General features: G+C 38.3%; 2 protein-coding genes across 2 annotated transcripts in view; one reads left to right on the top strand and one right to left on the bottom strand.

Moving 5' to 3' along the window:
- MMP20 (matrix metallopeptidase 20) overlaps positions 1-19,193 on the top strand; it is a 46,686-nt gene extending 27,493 nt beyond the window's left edge. The window contains 4 exon segments of the mRNA NM_213905.1: positions 227-363; positions 1,596-1,752; positions 16,156-16,259; positions 17,163-19,193. Of these exon segments, the coding sequence (NP_999070.1) occupies positions 227-363; positions 1,596-1,752; positions 16,156-16,259; positions 17,163-17,263 (499 nt within the window). The 3' untranslated portion in view covers positions 17,264-19,193.
- The window catches only part of LOC146399831 (uncharacterized), a 250,265-nt gene that overhangs the window by 131,138 nt on the left and 92,656 nt on the right, over positions 1-26,471 (bottom strand). The gene's annotated exons all lie outside the window — the stretch shown is intronic.

The following is a 26,471-nucleotide window of genomic DNA, read 5'->3' as shown; positions in this document are numbered from 1 at the left end:
AGGAAAGGGAAATTTGTAGCAAATAATACTTGGAATATGTGTATAAATCATTTATGTTATTTCCTTGCTATATCTTTCTGTGTTTTGAACATCCTTAAATAAATGAAAGAAAGGGCAAGAGGCATTTAGAAGTGGCCTCTGAAGTGTGGTTTGCAATTTTCAGTCCGGGTTCAGTTGAAGATCTAATTCAACCCTTGACTTTGATCTCTTTTCCATTTCCCAATAGGATTTTCTGGCGTCGGCAGGTCCACTTGATGTCAGGGATCCGGCCCAGCACCATCACCAGCTCCTTCCCCCAGCTTATGTCCAATGTGGATGCAGCTTACGAAGTGGCTGACAGGGGCATGGCTTACTTCTTTAAAGGTACTCTAAAGATCCCTCAAGGAGAGAAAGGGGGGGTACAGTGCCTGGTGTGTTTGGAACACTTAGTACTGTCAGCACTTTTTAGTGATCTTGGAGCGTGTTTCAGTCACTCCTTCTTTCTCCTCAGACTGCGTATGAAATACCACTCTACTGTATTGGGACAAAGACTGTCAAAGTCTTCACAGGGCCAAAGATATAGTCTAGTGAGGCACTGTGGTAAGTCCAAAAGCTAGAGCCTGATCCCTACCCCCAGGACTCTGCTCTGAGTGACATGGTATACTCTACTGAGAGCCTCTAATTCACAAACGTCAACATGGAACTCTCAGAAGAACAAAACCCTTGCTGCCATGCCATGCTCATAAGGAGCTGGGAGTAGAGAGGTGCCAGTGAATTCAGGAGGTGGACACACACAATATCAATTTTTAGCTCCTGCTATTTGAGTGACTTTGGGAAGTTATCTAACTGCCCTGAGTCTTCATTTCTGCCTGTGCAAGAGATTATAGTAGTGTCAACACTGAAGATGTGACAAGGGCTAGCCAGTGGTAACTATCAGTTTTAGCTTATATTTTCTAGATGTAGAGAGATACATACAGAAGTCTAGTGCCAATTTAAGCAAGAATCATAGCATTGGTGTGTCACTTGTCCCTCTTCCCTCATATATAAACATGAGACTGAAATGAGATTATACAAAGGAGAGCTATCTTGGAAAAATAAATGTGTTAAATTTGACACTATGGGAGTTCCCGTCGTGACTCAGTGGTTACTGAATCCAACTAGGAACCATGAGGTTGCGGATTCGATCTCTGGCCTCGCTCAGTGTGTTAAGGATCCGGCATTGCCGTGAGCTGTGGTGTAGATTGCAGACGAGGCTTGGATCCCACGTTGCTGTAGCTCTGGCGTAGGCCGGTGGCTACAGCTCCAATTAGACCCCTAGCCTGGGAACCTCCATATGTCGCGGGTCCAGCCCTAGAAAATACAAAAAAAAAAAGAAAAATTGACACTATGGTATCAATATTTTTGCTTTCTTAAGGCAACGTTAGGGATTTTTGCCTCCAGGGAAAGTTTTAAGTCCTTTAGTAAATTGAATAGAGGCTTATATTTCCCACTGGGTTTTAGCCATGGCAAATATCCCAGAAAACAGCCCCATTTGTGGTCCTAAATAGAAAGCCTCATTGGTGAAGAGCATCACTAAGTGGTAGAGAGTTTTTGTAAACTTTCATTTTTGTTTCCAGGACCCCACTACTGGATAACAAGAGGATTCCAAATGCAAGGTCCTCCCCGGACTATTTATGACTTTGGGTTCCCAAGATACGTGCAGCGAATAGATGCTGCCGTCCATCTCAAGGATACACAGAAGACCCTTTTCTTTGTGGGAGATGAATACTACAGGTATGGCTTTTCTCTTTTTGATTATCCAGATGTATTCAGTAAGAAGGAAAAATCCTTTTGCAGGAAAGAATGCAAGGCAAATTTGCAATAAGCCCATTGACTCTTCTCAGCCACTGAGATGTCATCTACTGATGGCTGACACTGCCTTCAAGATAGAGAACCATCCAAATAGGTGAAACATTCATTCAATAATGCCACTGTTTGGTCTCCAGCACATGAAACATCCTAATCTTTCAAGGCACTTATTAACTTTTCAGTGGTGAAAAGAGTGGGCCCAGCATCCCCAATACATACCTACACACTGGAAATGCCTGAGGGGAGAATTGATCTCCTCTTACGCATCAATGCATTCCAGAATACTCTGTGATTCTGTGCCAAATGAACGTGATCATGATTGCCAGGCTCTTTGAAGGAATATTTTTTAATTATGAAAGAAATTTTTGCTGAAAGAAAAAGGCCTTATTGCTAAGTCCTTTAACCCAGAACATGAAGATTCCTCTTTTTCAAGGAGGATCATATATAATTTCCATGACTCTCCTGCTTATTATAAGCAGATCTGAATAAGGTGCCATCTGCCATCCAGTCACTGTACACAGGGTCACACCTCCTCTCTCCTGCCTCATCTCATGTTGATTGACTGAGTGAAACTCTTTGTCAAGCTCTGCCTTTGCACTTTCTCTATCCCCAAGGCTCACTTTAGCATTACCTGTTTTTCTAAACTTCGAGAAGCAAAACACAGATTTTAAACAGGTGACTATGCTAAACACTTTAGGTCCATGTTAGGATCTGATTGACAGCAGGAGGGGACCTAACTTTTGGTCCCAAAGTTTTCCTTTTATTTTAATTACCTATCTTTAATAACCATTTCTGTGGCACAAAATACATTTATAAATAAATATCTGTCATCTTCCTCCACTTAACTAATATCTTCCTCGATTTAGAGCTGAGAAAGTAATACAACTGGATCTATTTCATGAAAAGGAAAATTAATTTCATAAAAACGAATGTCAACTAAATATGGACCCTGTGACTCTTCTGGGCCACTGAGAGCCCTGGTAGCATTGTTCAAAGTATCATGTGCCATCATGAGTTGTCACTTCCAGTCCAATGTTCAAACCACTAACCAGCTATTTTTCTTTCAGAAGTTTCTTTATGGAATAGCAATAGTTATTCAATTATTAAATCCCTAAATCTGTGAGGCATAGCCTCCAAAGTCTTTCTTTACGATAAGGTGGTTATAATCACTGTGCTGACACAGGAAGATAGATATTGAGAAACCCAACTCCCATTTCAGGTTTTCAGGGAATGACATCCAGTGATGCATGTATGAGCACGTGTGTGGGAGTGTGAGTTGGGATTTTTTCAGTTAATTTTGTCAGCCTGATTCTTATTGGGAGGATTATCCACCCATTATTTCTATTCTCCACTCATTGTTGGGTCTTTGGACTAATCTACCACTCACCAGCCCCTGCAGTAAAGTATGTACCTCCAACCAGGTAGGACTAAGGCTTAACAGTGAACACAAGGGGCTTGGTGAGAGGTTTTTGATTCGCTGTAACTTTACAGATGGGGAGGAAGAGGGTCTCTGATTTTAATGATGCCCCCCTCCCGAAGAAATAATACTGAACCTCTCCAACTGAACCTCTATGTGTCTATTAAGCAAAAGTCTTTAGTAATCTAGATAAAACAGATTCATTAAAAAAATAGGCCTAGGGCAGTAAATTAAAGAGTAAGGAATTCATTTTGCTGGAAAGAAGAAACCATGATGGGTATTTTTTGATATTAACCTCCCAGGTTATTGAGAGTATTAAGCAATATAATACATGTAAATACCTAGCACAGTGCCTAGTATATAGTAGATGCTCAAAAAGAGTATTGCTTTAAAAGTTGGGATAATTAACAAACAATTGCTTAAACCTTAATATTCCTATGCATTGCAATGCATTCAAAGAGTTGGTCAAAGAGAATTTCCTTTTTATATGGCTCATTTTTTTATTTTTATTTTTTAAGAGTCTTTTTTTTTTATTAGAGTTGATTTACAGTGCTGTGTCAATTTCTGGTGTACAGCATAGTGACCCAGCTCTCTCTATATATAGATATAGATACGTAATTTTTTCTCAAACTAGGCTCTTTTTTTAATTGAGGTATAATTGACTTACAATATTATGTTAATTTCTGCTGTATCCTCCCAATATCCTGTGATAAACCATAATGGAAGAGAATTTCCTTTTGAAATACTGAAGGGCCCTGACACTGCTCTGAAATCTCTGCTTTTGGCAGAGCAGAGACAAACCTTCCAGCATTAGGAATCTTCTACTTTATAATCTCCAACATACACACATACTGGTTTACACATTGAGGAATAAGACAACCTTGACTTACAGCTCAAAAGTTCAGGAAAAGCTAATGTATCATTTTTATTAATAACCCCCTGTGTATTCCATGCATTTTTCTCAGCAGGGCCTCATGTGTCCAACACCTTATTGTCTTATAAAACCCTGCATTGATTAGAAATTATGTTCAGCTACTAATAAGAAAGACTCAGTAATAACCCCATGGCTTAAGCCCATAAGCATCTTTTTTCTCATAAATGGAAAATGTCTCAAGTTCAAGAGATTCATAGCTGGTAAGATGGGTCCAGGGTCATTAGGGACCCAAGTTCTTTCTGACATTTTGCTCCAGTATTAACAAGTAGTTTTTACTCTCATGGTTGCCATAGGATTCAAAGCGGCTAGTGAAGCCTCAGCCATTACATCCTATTCTAAATAGGAAGAAGAAGGGCTAGAAGGAAAGAGCAAAGGAGACAAAGGAATATCCATAGGTAAAGCACATGGGCACACTCAAAAATACTGAAGGCCGCAGGCTTAAGTTATAAACCGATAATTTTATTCTATTGACACCCACTGACAGAGCGTCGGGATTTATGTTCCTCCATCATTCTTCAGGTTCATCTTGGTCCTCCTGCTAGTTCAGTCTGTGACACAAATAGTGTGCCAAAGGAAGAAGACTCTAGATATGCTTGTCAGAGAAATTCTCCATGAACCCCTATGACTGGGGACCAGTATGAAGTGCTATGAGAAAACTATTGAACTTCCTTCATTAAAGAATGAAGGTTGGCTGGGGGCCAGGTTGATTCAGGCTCTAAGAGTGAGAACCCATACTATTAGTGTAAGAGTAACCTACAGGGGAGGAGACCACAGAACAACAAAGTGAATCCACAGGGGCTGTACCATGCTGATGCCATCACATGCCACATCACCAAATGACATAGTGGTTCAACTTTCAACAAGGGCTACTTCTCCATATAGCAGTTTGCTTTCATTCCTTCCTTTCCTTTTTCTAGAAGCCCTCAATGATCCAGACAGGGTTGTTTTTTTTTTTTTTTTTTTTTTTTCCTTGACATTACGTCTACCATTCAGGGCTAATTTCTCCCTATAGATGTTCTCTCTTGCCAATTAATAGCAGAACGGTGATTACACCAAGGAGTTTCTAAGGACTGGGGTGGAGGGAGGCAGGGCAATGCCATCAATTCCAATATTCTTTGATATAGTCCATTTTTTCTAAACTTTGTATAAAGTGACTTGCAAATTTACAAGTCCCAGCCCTTCTCCACTCCTAAATCACTCTTTCTATACAGAGAGACTGGAGGCATAATTGATGCAAAGTAGCATACAGTCTTCCAAGGTCTCTCTTCCCTAGATGCCCCCAAAATACTGGAAATGGATCTGTTTATTTAAAGATTTTATAGTTAGTCACCATAGAGAAAGAAATAATAATAAAAATAAGAAACATGGGTAGAGTTCAATATCTTGGGGGTTTTTTAATCTTAATTTTTTTCTTTTCTTAGGGTTGCACCCACAGCATATGGAGGTTCCCAGGCTAGGGGTCTAATCGGAGGTACAGCTGCCAGCCTATGCCACAGCCACAGCAACACCAGATCCTTAACCCACTGAGTGAGGCCAGGGATCAAACCCGCAACCTCATGGTTCCTAGTCAGATTCATTTCCACTGCGCCACAACAGGAACTCCTAATCTTAAATTTTTTTAATGTATTGATAAACTGTCACATTCAACCTACATATTTTGGACATGGTTATGTGTCAGGCTCTGTACTAGGACTTTGATGCTCATGGGAAGGCAAAAAGTTTGCTGTTTAAGAGTGTGGACAGGAGTAAAAGAGTATTCATCCCAAGCCTTACAGCAATCATCTGGCATCCTGGATCACCTTTCTTTTTTAGTTTAATCATCCTAAAATGGAGGCAGAAATAGTATCTCCTTCACTGAGTTGTGGAAATAAATGAGAAAAATGTGAAATGCCTGTCATATATAAGTACTCAATTTATATTGGATGTTATTAATACCCTCAACAAGTCTTACAGTTGAGAGCAAATATGTAGATTAAAAAATTAAGAGCAATCCAAGTGCCACATGTGGCCTCATAGAAGACAGCACAGGGATCAGTGGGGCAAAACAAAGAGGAAATAGCCAAGTCTAGCAAAAGCATCAAGAAAGAATTCTTAGAGGAAGTGATGACTGAGCTTCATCTTGAAAGTTGAGTAGGAGTTTCCTGGGCAGGAGGGGCAGGGTGTCTTCCAGGCAGAGAGAGCAGTTGAAGCCAAGGCAGCAATGCATGAAGTAGCCTCTGTACATGGGAAAAACCTCAGCAGGTCAGTATGATTAGAACATGAGCCAGAATGGGAGATGCAGTCCAAGGTCATAGATCACAGAGGGCCTATGCCTTTCTAGGGAGATCAGTGTTGATTTATGGAAAAGAGGGGTATCTATAAATGTCTTTTATAGATAGGAAAGTAACATGATAAGATTTTGTTATAAAAATAGGAAAGTAACACAATAAGATTTTGTTATAAAAATAACATTCTGACAGCAGTGTGCCTGGATTGGAGGGGGACAAGACTAGAAGTCAGCTAAACCAGTTAGGCCAGAAAGCAGTGGGAAACATTTCAGAGTGCTTAATAGTAACCCCGCAACCAAGTATCTTATATTCTGCAAAGCTATCTTTCAAAAATGAAGGCAAAATAAAGACATTCCCAGATAAACAAAACCAGAGAATGTGTTGCTAGCATCTTCCTTACAAGAAGTACTAGAGAAAGTTCTTCAGACTGAAAGCAAGTAACCCCAGACAGTAATTTGAAAATTTGAGTTCACATCAAATAACAAAGATCACCAGTAAATAAATAATTATAAAAGATAGTATAAATGTATATACTGGCAAACTGATTTTTAAATTAACCATATAAAGCTATATCAAATTCACATATATATATTATATATATAGTGTTATTGGGCTGATAACATATAGAAAGATAATTTATATATTATAATCTAAACCAGATTATGGTAAATTAAAAAATATATACAGGATGTGCTCTGTAGCAACTAAGAAAACAGCTTTAAAATGAAGTGAAAAAAAATCATGAAATAAATTTAAATGGTAAATTGGAAATTTTTCACTATGGCAAAATAAAGAATTAAGGAGGGAAAAAGGAACCACAAATACATGAAACATGTAGAAAACGAAAGTGAAATGGCAGATTTAAATCCAGTTATAGCAATAATATTAAATATAAATAGCTGAAGAAATCTAATCAAATTACAAAAGTCAGCAGGCTAGATTTAAAAAAAAAGATGCAACTGTATACTATCTATAAGAAATACCACTATAGTCAAAGATACAAATACACTAAAAGTAAAAGTATAGAAAATATATATTCCATGCAAACAAAAAACATCAGAAAGCCAAGATAGCTAGGCTAATATCAACCAAAACTGACTTTAAAATAAAAAATATTATTAGGGATAGAGAGGGATATCTTATACTGATAAAAAAAAAAAAGTCTCTCTACCAGGAATATAAGAAAACCTTAATAACAAAGCCCAAAAATGCAAGAAGCAAAAAAACTGACAAAAACAAAGGCAGGAAAAATAACTGAAATAAACAGACTTTAATACCTCACTTTCAATAATAGATAGAACAACAAGATCAATTAGGAAAGAAAGACTTAAATAACACTATAAACCAACTAGACCTAACAGATATCTGTGGAACACTTCACTCAATAAAAGCAGGCTATACATGCTTCTCAAGTTTATGTGGAACACTCTCCAGGATAGATGATATGTGAGGCTACAACACAAGCCTCAAAACATTTAAAACCATTGAAGCATACAAAATATCTTCTCTGACCACAGTGGAATAAAAGCAGGAGTCAATACCCAAATTTGAGTGGAAATTCTGGAAAATTTACAAATATGTGGAAATCAGACATCATACTCTTCAACAACCAATGGGACAGAGGAGAAATTTCAAGAGGAATTAGAAAATACTTAAAGATGAATGAAAATGAAAACACAACCTTGAGAATTTATTGATATATTTAAGGTAGCACTTGAAGGGAAGTTTATAGCTGTAAATCCTCATATTAAAAAAGAAGAAATAACTCAAATCAATAACTTAACTCTCCCCTTAAGACACTGGAAAAAAGACCAAGTTAATTCTAAAGCAAGCAGAAAAAAGGAAATAATAAAGATTACAGTGGAAATGAATGAAGAACAGACTATATAAGCAATTTGAGAAAATCAGCAAAACTAAATTTGGTTCTTTGAAAGATCAAGAAAACTGACCAACTTCTCACTAAATAGACCTAGTAAAAGAGAGAAGACTCAATTACTAAAATCAGAAATGAAAAAGGTAAAAATAAATTATAAAGGAATGAACAATGTATGACAACAAATTAGAAAATTTATGAAATAGACAAATTTCTAGAATGACACAAAGTGATGAAACTGAGTCAAGAAGAAACAGACACTCTGAATAGACCTATAACAAATGAAGAGATTTTAATTCATAATAAAAAAATTGTTCACAAATAGAGGCCAAGTCTACATGTTTCACTGGTGAATTCCTACCAAAACACTTAAAGAAGAATTATTGATAATTTTTCTCAAACTCCTCCAAAAAATAGAAGAGGAAGGAACACTTCCCAACTTATGTATGGAGCCAGCATTACCCTTATATGCAAACCGGACAAAGCCATCACAGGAAAATAAAACTTTGGATCAATATTTACTGTGAATATGGACACAGAAATCCTCCAAAATACTAACAAACCAAATCCTGAAACATACAAAAAGAATTATACACCATGATCAAGTGGGAATTTTCCCCAGGAAGGCAAGGTTGGTTTAATATCTGAAAATCAATTAACAAATATATCATACCAATATAATTTAAAAATTAAAAACCATATGACCATTGCAATTAATTCAGGAAAAGCGTTTGACAAAATCCAACACCATTGCGTGATAAAAAGCACTCAACAAACCAGGGATAGAGGAAGCTTTTTCAACTTGATAAAAGGCATCAATGAAAATCCACAGCTGATAACATACTAGGGAGGAAAGATTGGACACTTTCCCCCTAAAATCAGGAATGAAACAAAAATTTCCTTTCTCACTTGTTCTAGTCATGATTTTATGGATGTTCTAACTAGGGCAATTAAGCAAAAATGAATGATATAAAAAGTATCCAGACTGAAGGAAAGTAAAACTATCTTGGTATGTCATACAATCTTTTACATGGAAAAGTCTAAGGAATCCTCAAATGAAAAAAATCAGAACTAATCAGTCCATGAAGTTGGCAGAGTATGAGTTCAATATCAAAAAATTCTACTGTATTTCTATATATTTCAGTGAAAATGCAAAAATGAAATTATGAAAACAATTCTACTTACAATAGCATCAAGAAGAAAAACATACTTAGAAATAAATTTTAACAGGAGAAGAGGAAAATATATAGTCTGAAAACTGTAAAACATTGTTGAAAGAAATTACACAAGGTCTAAATGGAAAGATATTTCATGTTCATGGATCAGAAGCCTTAATAATTTTAAGATAGCGGTGCTCTCCAAATTGATCTATAGACTCAATCTCTATCGGAATACTACTGGTTTCTTTGTAGAAATTGACAAACTGATCTTAAAATGTATAAGGAAACTCATAAAACCCAGAATAGCCAAAATATCTTGGAAAAGAAGAACAAAGTTGGAGAATTCGGACTTCCCAATTTCAAAACTTACTAGAAAGCAAGAAAACGTGATATTAACATGAGGATAGACATATAGATTATGGAATATAATTGAGAGTCGAGAAATAAACCCATATATCTATGCTCAGTTGATTTTTGACAAGGATGCTAAAGTCATTCAATGAGGAAAGAATAAAATTAAGAAGTAAAGCAAAATTAAAGGAATAAACAGGAATTCCAGTTTTCACGTGTGTAGCCTGACATGTTGGTGAGACCAAAGATTAGAAATATCTGAGAGAGAGTTAGACATACAGGTTTTTTGTGGGTTTTTGTTTTTGTTTTTGTTTGTTTGTTTGTTTGTTTTCCGCTTATTAGGGCCACACTCGCAGCATATGGAGATTCCCAGGCTAGGGGTTGAATTGGAACTACAGCTGCCAACCACAGCCACAGCCACAGCAATGCAGATCCAAGCCACATCTATGACCTACACCACAGCTCATGGCAACATCGGATCCTTAACCCACTGAGCAAGGCCAGGGATCAAACCCGCAATCTCATGGTTCCTAGTTAGATTTGTTTCTGCTGTGCCACAACAGAAACTCCAACATACAGGTCTTGAACTCAGAGAATTCTGGCTGGAGATATAAATTTGCATTCGTCATACAATCAGGTAGTAATTGAGACCACCAATATTTTTCAACATTGTTACAAATTCTTTGTTCCAGAATTTTCTCATAGTCACTTTCCCCATGGGGACCTGGCTCCAGACACCTGTCTAGGATGGCACATGGCAGTTTCTCACTCTTCTCCCCTCCTCTTTGTTCTTGACCATTCTCTCCCTGCCCTCTCTAGCGTAGATCACAAAGACCCCTTCCTCCATGAAAGCCTTGTGATTCCTGGCTGTAAGTGCATTATTAGCTTCAAAGAGGACTCTAGATTTCTATTTCACTAGAAAGGTTTCTTTGAAGAAACTTCTTGAAACATATCTTAGATACTTATCACTAAATTCCCCTTTTTGCCATCCTTTTTCACATTTTAGCAGCCTGAACTCCCCATCCAGTACTTCAAAGAAGGCAGCAAGAGTCAGTTTCGCCACTGACATATGTTAGAAACCCTCGCAATCAAAACACCAGAAATTCCTAACAAATTTCAGTTCCAAGCATAAAATTAAACAATACATAGGCACTTCACCAAACTAGTCCCCAAATCCTTACATTACAAAGGTGCAGAGTATATAAAAAAACCACATCAGTTATCTATTGCACTATAATATTACAAGTGAAATTCAACTGTCAGTAGTGATTTATTAAATATCTATACCCATTAATCAATATTAAGTAATGAAACAAATACTTGTAAAGCAAATAAACATAGTTAGCAGGTCAGTCATTTTTATTTGGTATTTTGGTTTCACAAACAAGACCTCAGTGATGAGAAAATGTAAATTTAGCAGGTACCTAGCATACAGCAGATTCACAATAAAAATGTTTTCTTAATATTAAAATTCAGCTAATATTTATTGATGGTTCATTATGTGTTAGGAATCACACTGAGTATTTTCCCATATTCTCTCATTTTCTCATCTGCCTTCTCAACAATCTTGAGAAATAAGTATTGCTCTCTCCATTTAATAGGTTAAAGCATTGTATCTAAGAGATTAAGTGATTAGATCAAAGTCACACAGCTAAGAGTAGCCAACTGAGGCTATATTTAATGCGCTCTGAATCGAAATCCATAGATCCTTCCCATGTATAAAATGTAGTCAGTTTTCATTCTATTCACCATTTATTTATTTATTTACTGTCAGTTAAAATACCCGTGCACATAATTCTCATCCTATCATATACTTTTATTTTCTTTTACCTTCGGCAAAACCCCCAGCATACCAGCAGACCTTCTAACTCCTTTTTTGCCAAGGTCTCTGGACTACCTCAACATTCTCTAATCTTCCCTCATCCTCCTTTTCTCAACCTTGCCTGTTACTACAAAATGTCATTCTAAAGACGTGTGTTTAAAAAATTAAAGACTAGGAGTTCCCGTCGTGGTGCAGTGGTTAACGAATCCGACTAGGAACCATGAGGTTGCGGGTTCGGTCCCTGCCCCTGCTCAGTGGGTTAACGATCCGGCGTTGCCATGAGCTGTGGTGTAGGTTGCAGACGCGGCTCGGATCCCGTGTTGCTGTGGCTCTGGCGTAGGCCGGTGGCTACAGCTCCGATTCAACCCCTAGCCTGGGAACCTCCATATGCCGCGGGAGCGGCCCAAGAAATAGCAACAACAACAACAAAATAAATAAATAAAATAAAAAAAAAATTAAAGACTAAAATAAACTCTTTGATGAGTTTATCGACTCAAATCACAAAGTTCATTCAGTCTCATACTAGCCAGTCAGTTTATGGTTCTTGGGTCCAAAATAAACCATAAAGGCCTATAGTTTGGGCCAGTCCTTGATATCTACACGTGTTTGGGGTGCATTGTGTGTGTGAGAGAGAGAGAATTTCTCTCATTCCTATGACTATGATAAGGAAACCGGAGCTCAGAGTTGGAGCACTTTTTGCGGACCACAGAGTCAGCAGGTAACAGTCAAAATGCAAACCTAGAGCTATCTCACTATACACATTGTGCTCCCTGCTCTATAACAGAAATCTTCAAACACCTGTCCAGAAACTAAGAGCTAGATCTTCACAAAAAAGATCACAGAAAAATAAAAATAGCACAATATTATAAATATAGGGGGTGTGGTCTGGATCAGTATTATTGGCTAGAATCATCTTTTATTCTGAGATTATATCCTTTCTGCCTTTTTTTGGTGTTAAAATTACTCTTCTTTGTGGCATAATAATGAAAATAGTTGGTATTTTTATTTTGATAGTTTGATGGTAATATTCTTACCTGGTAAAATGAAAAGTAGGTAACCCTATGCCCATCTATAAGTGTCTATAGAAAAGGTCCAAATGAAAAATACAGTTATCAGCTAACCTTAATTAGCTAAGATGGTGATTTATGTGTCAGATGATACTTCAAAATAGATTTTATTGAGAGTAATACTCTCACAAAAGCAGTTATAGAGCAAAATGTGAGAGAGCAGAGAGGGGGCTAGCAGAAAGGGAGAATAATCACTAAATATATAAATGGGAGAAGGGATGGAAAAAAACAATGATTTCACAGTTTTGCCAAAATTTTTGCCTAGGTTTTTAATAACGTGCTTGAAAATTAAAATTCTTAGCTGGACATTCCTTCTCTAAAATTTCTTCTGAAATTTTATTACATATAATATTATTACCTCCATTACCTCTGAACAGATATATAAGATTTTAGATGTCACCACGACCCACTTTAGCAAACTAAGCAGTCAGATGAAAAGAGAAAGATCTCTTTTTCAGATCTTTTTATTGGATTAATAATCATCATTTTCTCTTTAAAACTTATTCCTATTCCTGTATTATTTAAATGGTTTTTCTATTCTCAAAAAAAAAAAAAAAACTTTACTTTCTCCTTTCATACTTTCCAGATTTCTCCATCCAGTTTAAGAATAATACAAGCAGGTCCCAACTTGTAACACAGCTATTCTTTGTCAGTCGACTTGTTTGGAACTAAGAACACATTTTGCCATAAAATAATATAAATGTGATCAAGTACTAAAAAATCACTCATAAATGCCTATTTAAGACACGCAAAGGGAAGGCATGGCTCTAACTATAATAGCTCAGTTTTGAATCCTCTATTCCGAGCAGACAGAAAGAATAAAGACATGAAAGTCATTTCACCACTTTCCCTGAGTATAGGGGTCAACATTAAGCAAATAATTCGAAAATAAGTAATGTTCTTGGGCATCTCCCATCGCCACCACATTTCCCTCTATATCTACAGATATGCCAAATGCTTCTTGGTCACTCTGTTCTTCCTTTTGCATCCTACCCCCCAAATATTTCAAGTTTAGAATTATCTTCCTCACTCCCTCCAGTCAAAGCATCATTTCCTCAATACAACTATCACAGGGAAGTGAAAGAAAACCTAACACACAAAGATAAATATGTGAACAATCTGTACTTCACTTCCCATTTTTTTTTTTTTTGGTCGTCTTTTTAGGGCCGCACCCGCGGCATATGGAGGTTCCCAGGCTAGGGGTCGAATCAGAGCTGTAGCCGCCGGCCTACACCACAGCCATAGCCACAACCACGCCAGATCCAAGCCACATCTGCAACCTACACCACTGCTCATGGCAAGGCCGCATCCTTCACCCACTGAGCGAGGCCAGGGATCAAACCCACAACCTCATCATTCCTAGTCTGGATGCATTTCCACTGTGCTATGGCAGGAACTCCCACTTCCCATTTTTAACAAAGGACACTAGATTTCAGACATTAGAACAAAATAAACAGAAGAAATCCAAGCCATAGGAGAGGGAATATGTATGGCTGTTCTTTTTCTCCAGTCTTTCCCTAAATCCAGTCCTGCCACTGGGCAGCCACTCTTCCTAATAGTGTATAGGTGCCCTGTCTCCACACTCAGTGTTAGCCTATGTTTTTTCTTTTTTTGGACACACCCACAGCATGCGGAAGCTCCTGGGCCAAGGATCAAACCATGCCACAGCAGTGACCCAATCTGCTTCAGTGACAACACTGGATCCTTAACCTGATGCACCACAAGAGAACTCCAAATTATTAGTATTATTATTTGGCCATGCTAGCAGCATATAGAGGTTCTCAGGCCAGGGATTGAACTGCAACATAGCAACAACAACCCTGGACCCTTAATCCACTGAGCCACCAGGAAACTCCTGTAAGGGCACTTCTGATGTTGACAAAACACAGTACATGGCTTCCATTTTTATTTGTACTTAATATAACTTATATAGCTTGGTTTTTTCCCCCTGGGCTATTGGAAGGCTCTAATGGTTCCCCTGGAAAGGGAATTCGGACTTCCAGGAACTGGTTTCCTACCCTCAACACCCCATAAAGCAGCTCAACCCACTAGTCAGTTTCAGCCTGAATACTTCTTTCCCCATGTTCGATCCTGCTTAATATCGTGAGAGATCTGTCCCCCGGTCTGTGTAGTCATAGCCACATGAGAGGCACATTTCAGAAGAAGGTGGGTGTGATCTGATACCACAGGAAACTCCCAGTAGCCCAGGAACCAGAAGAAATAGTCTGACCTTTTGGTGGGAAAGGAGTGGGGTGAGCACCTTGGGAATGCCCCCATTGGGAGCTCTGTGCTGATGATAAAGGGACTTTCTCACACTTTAAATGAAAGCTTCTTGAAGGAGTGAGTCTGCTCTGCCTACATGCTGAACTCACACAAGTCATGCTGATTCATACAAGTCACAGTCTTTTTCACAAAGGGTAACTTAGATCACAAAGAGATGTCTTAACCAATCCTTAGAGTTATCACTGTATGATATTTGTGGATTCAGAAAAAGAAATCTAATCTACTTTTCAGTTAGTCGTATAATCTTTCTAGGAAACAAAAGCAATTTAATTTAATTAAAAAGATTTAAAAGGCAGAGTTTCAGTTATTCTAGATTTTCTTGCTTCTTGTTTTTAATCTACTGACTATTCACACATTTGCATTGTTTGTTCAATCCCTCCTCTGAAGGTACATAGCAGGAAGCTCATTAATAAAAGCCTCTATAAAGGGCTTTCAACTGTTTGGTGAGCCGAGAAATTCATACATGGAGAGAGAAATTATAACAGTAAATAAATCATTAAAAATATAGGTAATTTAATTACCTATATGTAATTAAAATATAGGTAATTTAAAATATAGGTAATATAATTTTTAATTACAGAAATATGACCCTATAATATTTAACTCATTCTAAACAATGTACCTGGTGGTTTTTTAAGAGACTATTTAGAGCAATGACTCCCAACCTAGCAGTCCCAGAACCTCTGGAACCTGGGAGAGTTATGTCAGAATATGTGTGTGTTTGTGTGTGAGAGAGAGACAAAGATAGACAGGAAAACAGATTTAAAATAAATCAAAATAAATCAGGAGCTCCCACTGTGGCTCAGTAGGGTAAGAACCTAACACGGTGTCCATGAGGATGAGGGTTGGATCCCCGCCTCGCTCAATGGGTTAAGGATCCAGTGTTGCCACAAGCTATGGCATAGGTCGCAGATACAACTCAGATCCGGTATTGCTGTTGCTGTGGCTGTGGTGTAGGCCAGCAGCTGCAGGTCCAATTCAACCCTTAGCCCAGGAATTTCCATATGCTGCAGGTGTGGATGTAAAAAGAAAAAAAATTTAAAAATAGAGTAAATCAAAAGTCAGCCCTGGCTAAATATACCTGAATAGCACATTGTCCTCTACAAGCAATAAAAATCTCTTATTAATATTATTTGAAATAATACTTCTTCCAGCTATGATGAACGAAAAAGGAAAATGGATAAAGACTATCCAAAGAATACTGAAGAAGAATTTTCAGGAGTTAATGGCCAAATAGATGCTGCCGTGGAATTAAACGGTGAGTGTTTCTACTGAAAAGTTTCTTTGTTGAAATTGTAACAAGAAATCTGGGGTCTGCTTTAACATCACAGAAAACAGGTTCCCAAACAGGAATCCTTGGATTTTTGTTGTTGTTGTTTTGATTTGGTTTGGTTTTTGGCTCTGAGTCCCTTCTAAATTTAGCTAGCCAGATTAACCACCAGAAAGAGTATAAAGGGTATCATTATGGTTCTCTCTTTACAAATGGAAAGTTTTAAAAGTATAGCTTCAGTCTATTAGTACCTTCTAGGTACCTTTTCCCACTCCATCACCCAACTTCTGAAATTTAACACATAGCTGGGAAAGTTAAATTGAATTGAACTGGGTTAAGTAAGTTTAACTGAATCTTTTGAATCAGTCAGTCAGCATATTCTTCTTGAGTATGTGGCACAGAACTGGCCACTGTTCGGCAATGCAAAGACTGTTCCGGATATGGTCTCTGCTCTTGTGAAATGGTTACCATCTTCGGGAAATGCCTCTCCATCCAACACATATGAAATTACTGGGAAACATGACAGTCTATATAACTTAGTATTGAATTGTGTGATAGTCTTGACAATAATTCCAAGAAAAAGAAAAGATCAAAACAGGCATCAGTTGATGCAGATTTCACCGTGGAACCTCAGATGGTATTTTAAAAATGGCTAGAGGTTGACTAGGAAAAGGGAAAGGATTTCCTGGAGGGAAACACCCTGAGCAGAAGGACCAAGCATCCCCAGCAGGGGCAGTGAGAAAGATGAGAAATGATTGACATGTGAGGGGTGTCAGGTTCCAGGGCTCAGAGAGAGATATGCAGAGGGTTAGCTAACTGTCACCTGACTCATTCCCAATTCCCCTCTGAAGTCATTGTCAGTAACCACAACTTCGACTTTGTCTCTTTTAGGCTACATTTACTTCTTTTCAGGACCCAAAGCATACAAGTATGACACAGAAAAGGAAGATGTGGTTAGTGTGTTGAAATCTAATTCCTGGATTGGTTGCTAAATAGAAAAGTCTAGTCTTTCCAGAGAAATGAAGATGACTGCAAACAGCTGGTAATGGGATCTTAAGGACTAAAGCAGAACGCAGGTTAGGGATTCTTCCCCTGACCTTCAATTCTAAGGGTAATTTAGAATTCGAGGAAAATAATTATGCTTCTAAACTATTTCATACTTGTGGATTCAGAACTTTAATCCAAATGTAAAATTCCTGTATGGTCAACTGTACACAACATCAGAATTAGCACAATGCAATCTTCAGTTAGACAACCATTTTTTTTTCTTACCTAATATACTGAGGCAAATTGATAAGTTTGGTTTTTATTTCCAGGAAGAAACCCACTTGTGGATTCCCTGACATGTATTATAAATCTTTTAATAGGAAATGGCATTAGTATACAAATTATAATTATTTGTTATTTGTAGTAGCTTTTTCAGCTTAACATTTGTTATGATAAATATACATGTACCCCTCTTTAAACATATCACAAACAACATACTGTATGTTTTGTTTCTCATTGTTTGTTTGTTTTTCTGACTCTATGTGTTCACACTGGTCTTTGAAGTAGGTTATAGTGGGCAAATCTACTCAAATGGGTTTTCATACTAGGTAAGAGAAGGGCACTTTACAACAGGACAGCTTTTAACAAGCGCCAATCAAAATGTTGTATAAGAACAGTTCCTCATTTCTCTTTAGTTAGTAGCTTCTATCACACTTTGGCAACAAATTTTGTGTACCTATAGAAAACTTAAATATTGAGATAGTATCGTAAATATGCAGACCCAGAAGAGATCATAGTAATTTGCTCTATTTCCTGCTTCCTGAAACTGAAATACCTGCCACATGACTCTATTTAACCCATCTAAGTGCATCTCTTCTGAATAGCTTTCCATTCAGTTTGTCTTTTGTTTCAGTTTTTCTTTCTTCAAGCTAAACCCTTTCTTTCTACCGAGCCATTAGTACAGATGAAGTACAGTTGTCTGTAATTCTTTTTTTTTTTTTAATCTTACCCTCTAGAATGTAAGGATTATAGAACATTTTAGTAGTTCTAAAATTAGATGACTAAATACATTTAACATACTTCAGAGACTACCTGGAACATCTATAATGTCCAACAGATATTAGCTATAATTGTTGCCATCATTTACTAAATTATTTCATGCATTCACTAAAAAGACTTAGTATTAAGAAGGGCTGGATCAGTTACTCCAGGTTACTCTAATCTTTCCGCTTGGTTTCTGTTATGAAAGTGGCTATTTACAGCCAACCAGAGGTTGAATCTTTGACTGCTGAAGACAAAATCTGGTATCCCTACTTTCCAATGGCAACTGACTCTACAGAGTAAGAAAAATCACTTTTTCAAAAACAGAGCTGAGGAGAACTTCTGATTATTCATAAGCAAGGAGGGAAAACAGTCTGGCATCTCCTAAAAAAGCTAAACACAGAGTTACCATGAAATGGTACTCTAGGTACATATCTGTGAGAAATGGAAATACATGTCCACACAAAAAAAAGTGCACACAAATGTTCACAGCAGCATTATTCATGATTGCCAAAAAGTATACACAGGTCTATCAAATGGTGAATGGATTTTTAAAAATCTGGTAAATTCATATGTGGGTATATTGTTTGGCAATTTAAAAAAGGACTAATACATGCCACAATACTGTTGAAGCTTCAAAACATTATGCTCAGTGAAAAAAGCCAAACACAATAGACCGCATATTGTATGGTTCCATTTATATAAAATGTTCAAATCCAGAGATACTGAGAGCTGATTACTGCTTGTCAGGAGCTGCAACAAGGGGGAGTGAATGTATGGTATGCGAAAGGTGAATGGTGGCACAAATCTGTGAATATACTGAAAGCCATTAAATTGTACACTTTAAACAGAATTGTACGATATCTGAATTATATCTCAATAAACCTGTTATATTTTTTAAAATAATAAGCAAGGAGATCCAGGAGGTGTGTTGATCTGTGCAGGCAATGCAATCTGGCCAACTGTGGCAGGGACCACGCAGCAATGACGCACCTGGTGCCCTCTTTGTGTCCAGTGCTAGCTCAGGGGCAAGTCTGTTGTAGACACTTCCCTAAATAAATGTTACTGGATGCAAAAAAGCATGTGCTCCGAGACCCAACTGACTGGCAGAACCCTAGACATCCCTGAGACAGCTGAGCTACATACAAGTACCACAAGGATTGATAACCAATGACCTGAAAGTTCTTTTCCAAATTCCAAACTAAATCAGTAATCAAAGGATATACTGACTCTGGGTAACCTCCATTTCCCAAAACTAATTCTTACAAATCCTCGTTCCTTTGTTGAGTGAGACAACTGGCTCCCAGATATAGCTGGTATTTTGGAAAGATGTGGTCTTTCTAAAGCACAAGAAATAGTGATTTTGTTTGTGTCAGAACATTAATATGCTCACCTGAAAATTGAATTTTGTGCAGAAATAATTTATAACATATACGCATGTGTTTTCAAAATAACTGCAAAAATATTTGGTTAAAATGACAGTTTTGAACAAAGTATGGTTTAACTGGCTCTTTTAAGATCAAGAGGAAGCAAAACAGGGTTTGCTTTCTGATGACCTCCGTGTGTCTCGTCCTCTTAACCTCGGTGATAACTATTTATGGGTGGCCTTGGAAAGCCCCAGAAAGGCTACTAAAAGACAAATGGATTCACCTGGGTGGGGAGCTTCCCTGACAGTTCTGCATTCAATTTTCTGTGGCTGGAACAAGGCTCTCTTCTGGTTAGCATGGGGTGAAACGGCAGACCCAGCTTTGTGAGGTTCTCTGTTCTTTTTCAAATGTTTGTATGGAAAGAGTTTAGACTTCCATTTCACACAGTAGATGACAAACAAACACTGTCGTTTTTTACTTGGAATTCTGTGCAATATGTTTTAAAATTTATCACAGGGTCTTCAGGTGCTTTCATTCATATTTTATCCAGGTGTTTCCTCTTTACTCCTGCTTCCAGTCATTTTCTTCTCTATACAATGAGAGGGGAGGTTTTTGTGGATAAGACTTAATGCTTAATTCATTTACTAAGCATTTACTTTATGTTGGCACCAGCTTAGGCTCAGCTGCTTTCCAGCGCAAATTTCTGCCCTCACGGAGTTTACATTCTAATGGGAGAGCATTCAATACTCAGATGAATTAAGTAGATCTAAATACAATGAAAGACATTACAAATGATTTGAAAAATAAAAATAAAGAGAGAAGGGGATAAAGGCTTGTGAAGTCCCATTTTATAAAACATGGGTGAGGAATCACACTGGTCAGAATGGCCATCATTAATAAGTCTACAAATAAAAAGTGCTGGAGAGGGTGTAGAGAAAAAAGAACCCTCCTACACTGCTGGTGGGAATGTAAATTGGTATATCCACTATGGAAAACAGTATGGCAGTACCTCAGGAAACTAAATATAGAATGGCCATATGATCCAGTAATCCTACTCCTGGGCATATACCTGGACAAAACTTTCATTAAAGAAATACATGCACCCCTATGTTCACTGCAGCACTATTCAAAATAGCCAAGACATGGAAACAATATCCATGCATTGGCAGATGAGCAGATTAGGAAGATACAGTAGGAGTTCCCATAGTCGCTCAGTGGAAACAAATCTGACTAGGAACCATGAGATTGTGGGTTTGGTCCCGGGCCTCACTCAGTGGGTTAAGGATCTGGGATTGCCATGAGCTGTGGTGTAGGTCGCAGATGCAGCTCAGATCTGGCACTGCTGTGGCTCTGGTGCAGGCCGGCAGCAACGGCTCCAATTAGACCCCTAGCCTGGGAACTTCCATGTGCCACAAGTGCAGCTCTAAAAAGCCAAAAAAAAAAAAGAAAAAGATACAGTACACATATATAGTGGAATACTACTCAGTCATAAAAAAGCACAAAATAATTCCATTCACAGCAAGATGGATACAACTCAAGATTATCATACTAAGTGAAGTAAGTAAGAAAGAGAAGGACAAGTACCATATGATATCACTTATCATGGAGTCTAAAATATGAATAGAAACAGACTTACAGACATGGAGAACAGAGGGAGGGGAGGGAGTGGGATGGATGGGGAGTTTGGGGTTAGTAGATTCAAACTACTACATTTAGAACAGATAAAACACAAGGTCCTAATGTATAGCACAGGGAAATATATCCTTCCTCCTGAGATAGACCATGATGGAAAATAATTTTTTTTTCTTTCTTGGCTGCCCCAAGGCATATGGTGTTCCAGGGCCAGAGATCCAAGACGCAATTGCAACCTAAGCCATAGCTGCAGCAACACTGGATCCTTAACATACTATGCCAGGCCAGGGATCAAAACTGAATCCCAGCACTCCCAAGATGCCACCAATCCCACTGCGCCACAGCAGAAACTCCAGAAAATAATATTTTTTTAAAAGAATATATAGATACATACATTCTTTATATATATAGATATGACTAAGTCATATCTATATATATATGACTGAGTCACTTTGCTGTACAGCAGAATTGGCACAACCTTATAAATCAACTATACTTGAATTAAAAGTATGGGTGGGGGAGTTCCTGTCGTGGTGCAGTGGTTAGCGAATCCGACTAGGAACCATGAGGTTGCGGGTTCAATCCCTGGCCTTGCTCAGTGGGTTAAGGATCCGGCATTGCCATGAGCTGTGGTGTAGGTAGGTTGCAGATGTGGCTCGGATCCCGCATTGCTGTGGCTCTGGCATAGGCTGGCAGCTACAGCTCCAATTCGACCCCTAGCCTGCAAACCTCCATATGCCGCAGGGACGTCCCTAGAAAAGGCAAAAAGACAAAAAAAAATAAAAAATAAAATATATATATATATATATATATATATATATATATATATATGGGTGGGGAAAGGATATATTAAGTTGGGGATATTTATGCAAAGATGTACCTGAGGGAAGAAAGGAGACCTGGACATCTCCAGGTTTCAGGGGGCAGAAGCAAATGTGAGGCCTTGAGTTGGGAAGGTATTAGGCATGGTTGGGGCACAGCAGAAAAGCCAGCATGGCTGGAGGCAGTGAGCAAGAGGAAAAGTAGAAAGAGGTGAGGTCAGAGAGGAAGCCAGCCATAATATGTGTCTCCTGAGGAGACTGATTTCATGCTAATGAGACAAGGAGAGTTTGAACAGGTACACGACATGATCTCAGTTAGGTTTTAAAGAGTCACTCTGTCTGCTGGCTGGCAAACATCTTATAAAAGCATATGAGTGGATTCAGGGACACCAGACAGTGACATTTCCCGAGGGAGAGATGATGAGGGTGCTGACGAAGGAAGTAGCAATGAAGATGCTAAGGCTTCCAGATGGGGGAAATTTTTCTAGGAAAAGCCAATAGGATTTGCATGTCAGATTTAAGAAAAACAAGAGAGTTTGGAGTTCCTGTTGTGATTCAGTGGGTTAAGAACCCAACATAGTGTCCGTGAGAACACAGGTTTAATCCCTGGCCTCATTCAGTGGGTTAACAATATGGCATTGTCATGGCTGTGGCATTGGCCTACTTCCATATGCCACAGGTACAGTGGTAAAAATGAAAAAAGAAAAAGAAGAAAGTCAAGAATGCTTCTAAGGTTTTTTGGTCTGAGCAAGTGAGAGAATGGTGGTGAAATGAAGATTACAGCAGGTTTATGAGGGCTGGAAACCAAGAGTATAATGCTGACTTTGGTGGGTTCAAGTTGCCTATTACACATCCAAGGAGTGTTCAGTCTACTAATCTATTCTTCTTCCCTTCTTCAAGAACATGGTTTCATTTTCAGCAAGAGTTTTTGGGGTTTTCAGGAGTTTTTCCCCCTGGTGTTTACATTTCTTGGTACAAAAATCAAAGAATAAATCGCAAAAGAAAATACAAAACCTTAAGGATTGTTCTTCTGAAAGAAAGTTGTTGGTAGCCTAGGAGTTTATTTAGAAGGGTAGACAAACATTCAAGATTTTTTTTCAGTCTACTTTGTTCTTACAGTGAAAACACTTCTATTTGTAATCTTACCAAGCCTTACAGAGAAAGCGACCAGCAAAGTCTCTATCATATTATTTTGTCTTTGCCTGAAAATCGAGTCATTGGGTCTTTCCTCTGTCAAAGCCTTCTCCAGTACCCAAGTCAATATTCGAGACAACAGTTATGCCTGGAACCTCAATCCAGCCATCAGTGAGATCGTATCAAAAGGGCCAGTCTTGCTCTCCAGTGGGCCAGTATACCAAGGGACAAAGAAGAACCCCAGAGGTGTCACCTTCTCCTGCCTGACCCAGTATGTGCAACCAGGCCTCTGCATCCATGTGTATTCCCAGTACACAGATTCCTAACCTTACTTTGAACCCCAGATCACTCGGCTGGTGTCCCAGAATTATATTCAGCACTATAATTTTTCAAGCATCATTGCACACCTAATCTGCTTTGAGATCCACAACAACCCTGAGAGGTGTTATTACTTCCATAGTCTCATAGGTAGGAGGAGAAATGGACATGAACGTTTATAGAGAGTGAAATCAATGCTAACTAACTGCTAGGTGAGTAGCATGAACCACACAAGCCACAGGAATCCAAATAAGAAAAATGGCAAGAGGGGAGGAAAGAGGAAAAGAGTCTTGGATTTTCCTTCCTACAATAATAATCAAAGTTCATTTCTGTTATTATCATAACATCAGTACTCTAAAGTGGTTAAGTTTTAACTGCCAGAACTTCCAATTTCCATAAACACAACCACATAATCAATCTGTCTCTCAGTACCCCCCCTTTTTTTTCTCTCTCCCTCTCCCACACACACACACACACACACACACACACACACACCCTATCTCCCTCTATCTCTCCCTTCCTTCCCCCTGCTTTCTCTCTTTACTAATTACAGGTTAGTCACAAAAATATTTGGATAAGTTTCAGCCAGATCAAATTAAGATTGAAAGCCCGAAACCTAAATAGATTACACGTTTATGAATCAAAGTTTCACTATACTGGAAGCAGGCTTCAAACTACTACAGAAAGTAAAGTCTATTCCCAAAAGTATCTAGGATGAAAAACTCTAGCAACCTGATTCCGGGATCTTCAATATTTCTGTATGTTTTCAATGCATCAACCCAAGGCTCTGTCTTCATCAATACAGAAAGGGAGGGTGGGGTGGGAAATGATTACTAATTACTTCATTCATTCAAGATATTTATTTATTCGGTTATAAGAAAAAAAAAGAATGCCTATAATTAAAGACTTTCCAGAAACCAAAGACACTGATTCTAAGATACATTTATGGTCTAGGAAAGTCAGTCTAGGTGTATGGCTTTCATTTATTTAAACTGTGTTTCCTGGGATATATTCACCATAGGAATGAGCTATCCCTCTTATCTCAGAGAAATTCAGCCTAATTCAAATGCTTCACCATTAGTTCTGGGAGTTTTTGGAGGCTCTTCCATGTATACTCATAAATCACTGGTCTCAGATGATGTCATGTAGCAATATCTGGAGATATCTCCTACAGTTGTCAACATTGATGGCAAAGCCACTTCAGCATGACTTTATTCCCACTCCAGACGCCACAAGCTGCTCTTGCCTTGCCTCCATTCTGTCCTACGACAGGGCACCTCATGGAAAAAGCTACTCCCAGCTTCCTTAATTTCTCCCAGCAATGTTTTGCAGTTTTCAGTGTTCAGGTCTTATCTATATTATATTAAATTTATCAATAAATATTTAATATATTTGATCCTGCTACCATGGTATTTTTTACTCCAATTTCCAATTATTCATTGCCAGTAGATAGAAATAGAGTTTTTTCCCCCTGGCTGCACCGGTGGCATATGGAAGTTCCAGGGACCAGGGGTTGAATCTGAGCCAGAGCTGCAACCTACACCACAGCTGCATCAACATGGGACCCATAACTCACTGTGCCAGGCTGGGGATAGAACCAGTGCTGCCACAGAAACAAGGTGGATAATTAACCTACTGCACCACTGAGAGGACTCCAAAATACAACTTTTTTATATTAAATTTGGATTCTGTGACATTATTAAATTAATTTATTACTTCTGGTAGCTTCTTTTATAAATGTCTTAAGATTGCTCTTTTTGCTATTGACTTCTAGCTTAACTGCCCTGTGGTCTGAGAATGTAATCTGAATATACAAATTATTTTAAAATAAAGACTTCCTTCAACTTGTCTTTCTTTTAATGTGAGATGAAATTTTTGTAAATGCTCTTGGTGTGTTCAGATATAGGTTTGCAGTATGTTGGGCATCTTGCTCTCCTCAGAAGCCTCATTGATTTCCTCTGTGAGCTCACATTTCCACAGAGTCTATTTCCCTGGCTGGAAAGGGATGGCAGCCTTCAGCTTAGTTTGTGCCTCCTTGCCAAGGTTAAGGGCTGGGAAGGAACTGAAGCACCTCAGGGCAAGGATCTGGGTGTTGGAGTCTGGACTCAACCACTCTCATACCTCATCCTCATCAGTGAGCCTCCCCCCAGGGGCGCCTTAGGAATTCAACATCAGGCTCTGAGCATTTCTGAGGTCTGCTGCCATTTCCGTAATTGTCTAGGTCTAGTACAGGGAGGAGAGAGAGAAGCGATTTTTCAGGAACTGGTCAGGCTGACTACATATCCTTTTTCTGACATCCCATATTTGCTGGCATCCAGAATCAATTCCATGTGAATTCATTCAAAAATATTTATTGAGCATCTATTCAATACTTGGATTATATCGGCAAACAAAACAAAAGGCCTTGACCTCATGGAGCTTCCAACATACCTGAGAAAGTTAGACAATAAATTGTAGATACAACAGATGATTAAATTATATGGTATGTTAGAAGATAAGTTCTTTGAGAAAAAAAATAATTGTCAGGCAATTAGGAATTAGGGTTGGGGTGAAGTTTGGATAGATGTAGTAAGCAGCTGTCACCATACAAAGTTATTAAAATATTATTGGCTATATTCCCTACTATATACATTATTTCCCCGTGACTTTTTACTTCGTAAATTTATACCTTGTAATCCCTTTCGTCTGTTTTGTCCAGCCCCTCCCTTCTCCCCTCTGACAACCACCAGTTTGTTCTCTGTTCCTTTGAGCCTGTTTCCGTTTTGTTTTTTCATTTGTTTGCTCTTTAGAGCCTTTGCATTTCTATGGACAATACTGTTGGCATGACTGTGGACAGGAAAAACTTAATGTTGTTAGCAGTTTTTTATGACTTCAGTCCTATCCCTACAGAGCTATGAAAT

This window comes from Sus scrofa, chromosome 9 (assembly GCF_054392235.1).
Source record: "Sus scrofa isolate SSC_HxYL_T2T_F1_AM1 chromosome 9, Sscrofa_HxYL_maternal_Yorkshire_Landrace_v2.0, whole genome shotgun sequence".
NCBI classification, from domain to species: domain Eukaryota; kingdom Metazoa; phylum Chordata; class Mammalia; order Artiodactyla; family Suidae; genus Sus; species Sus scrofa.
This window is presented reverse-complemented; position numbering and strand designations above follow the sequence as displayed.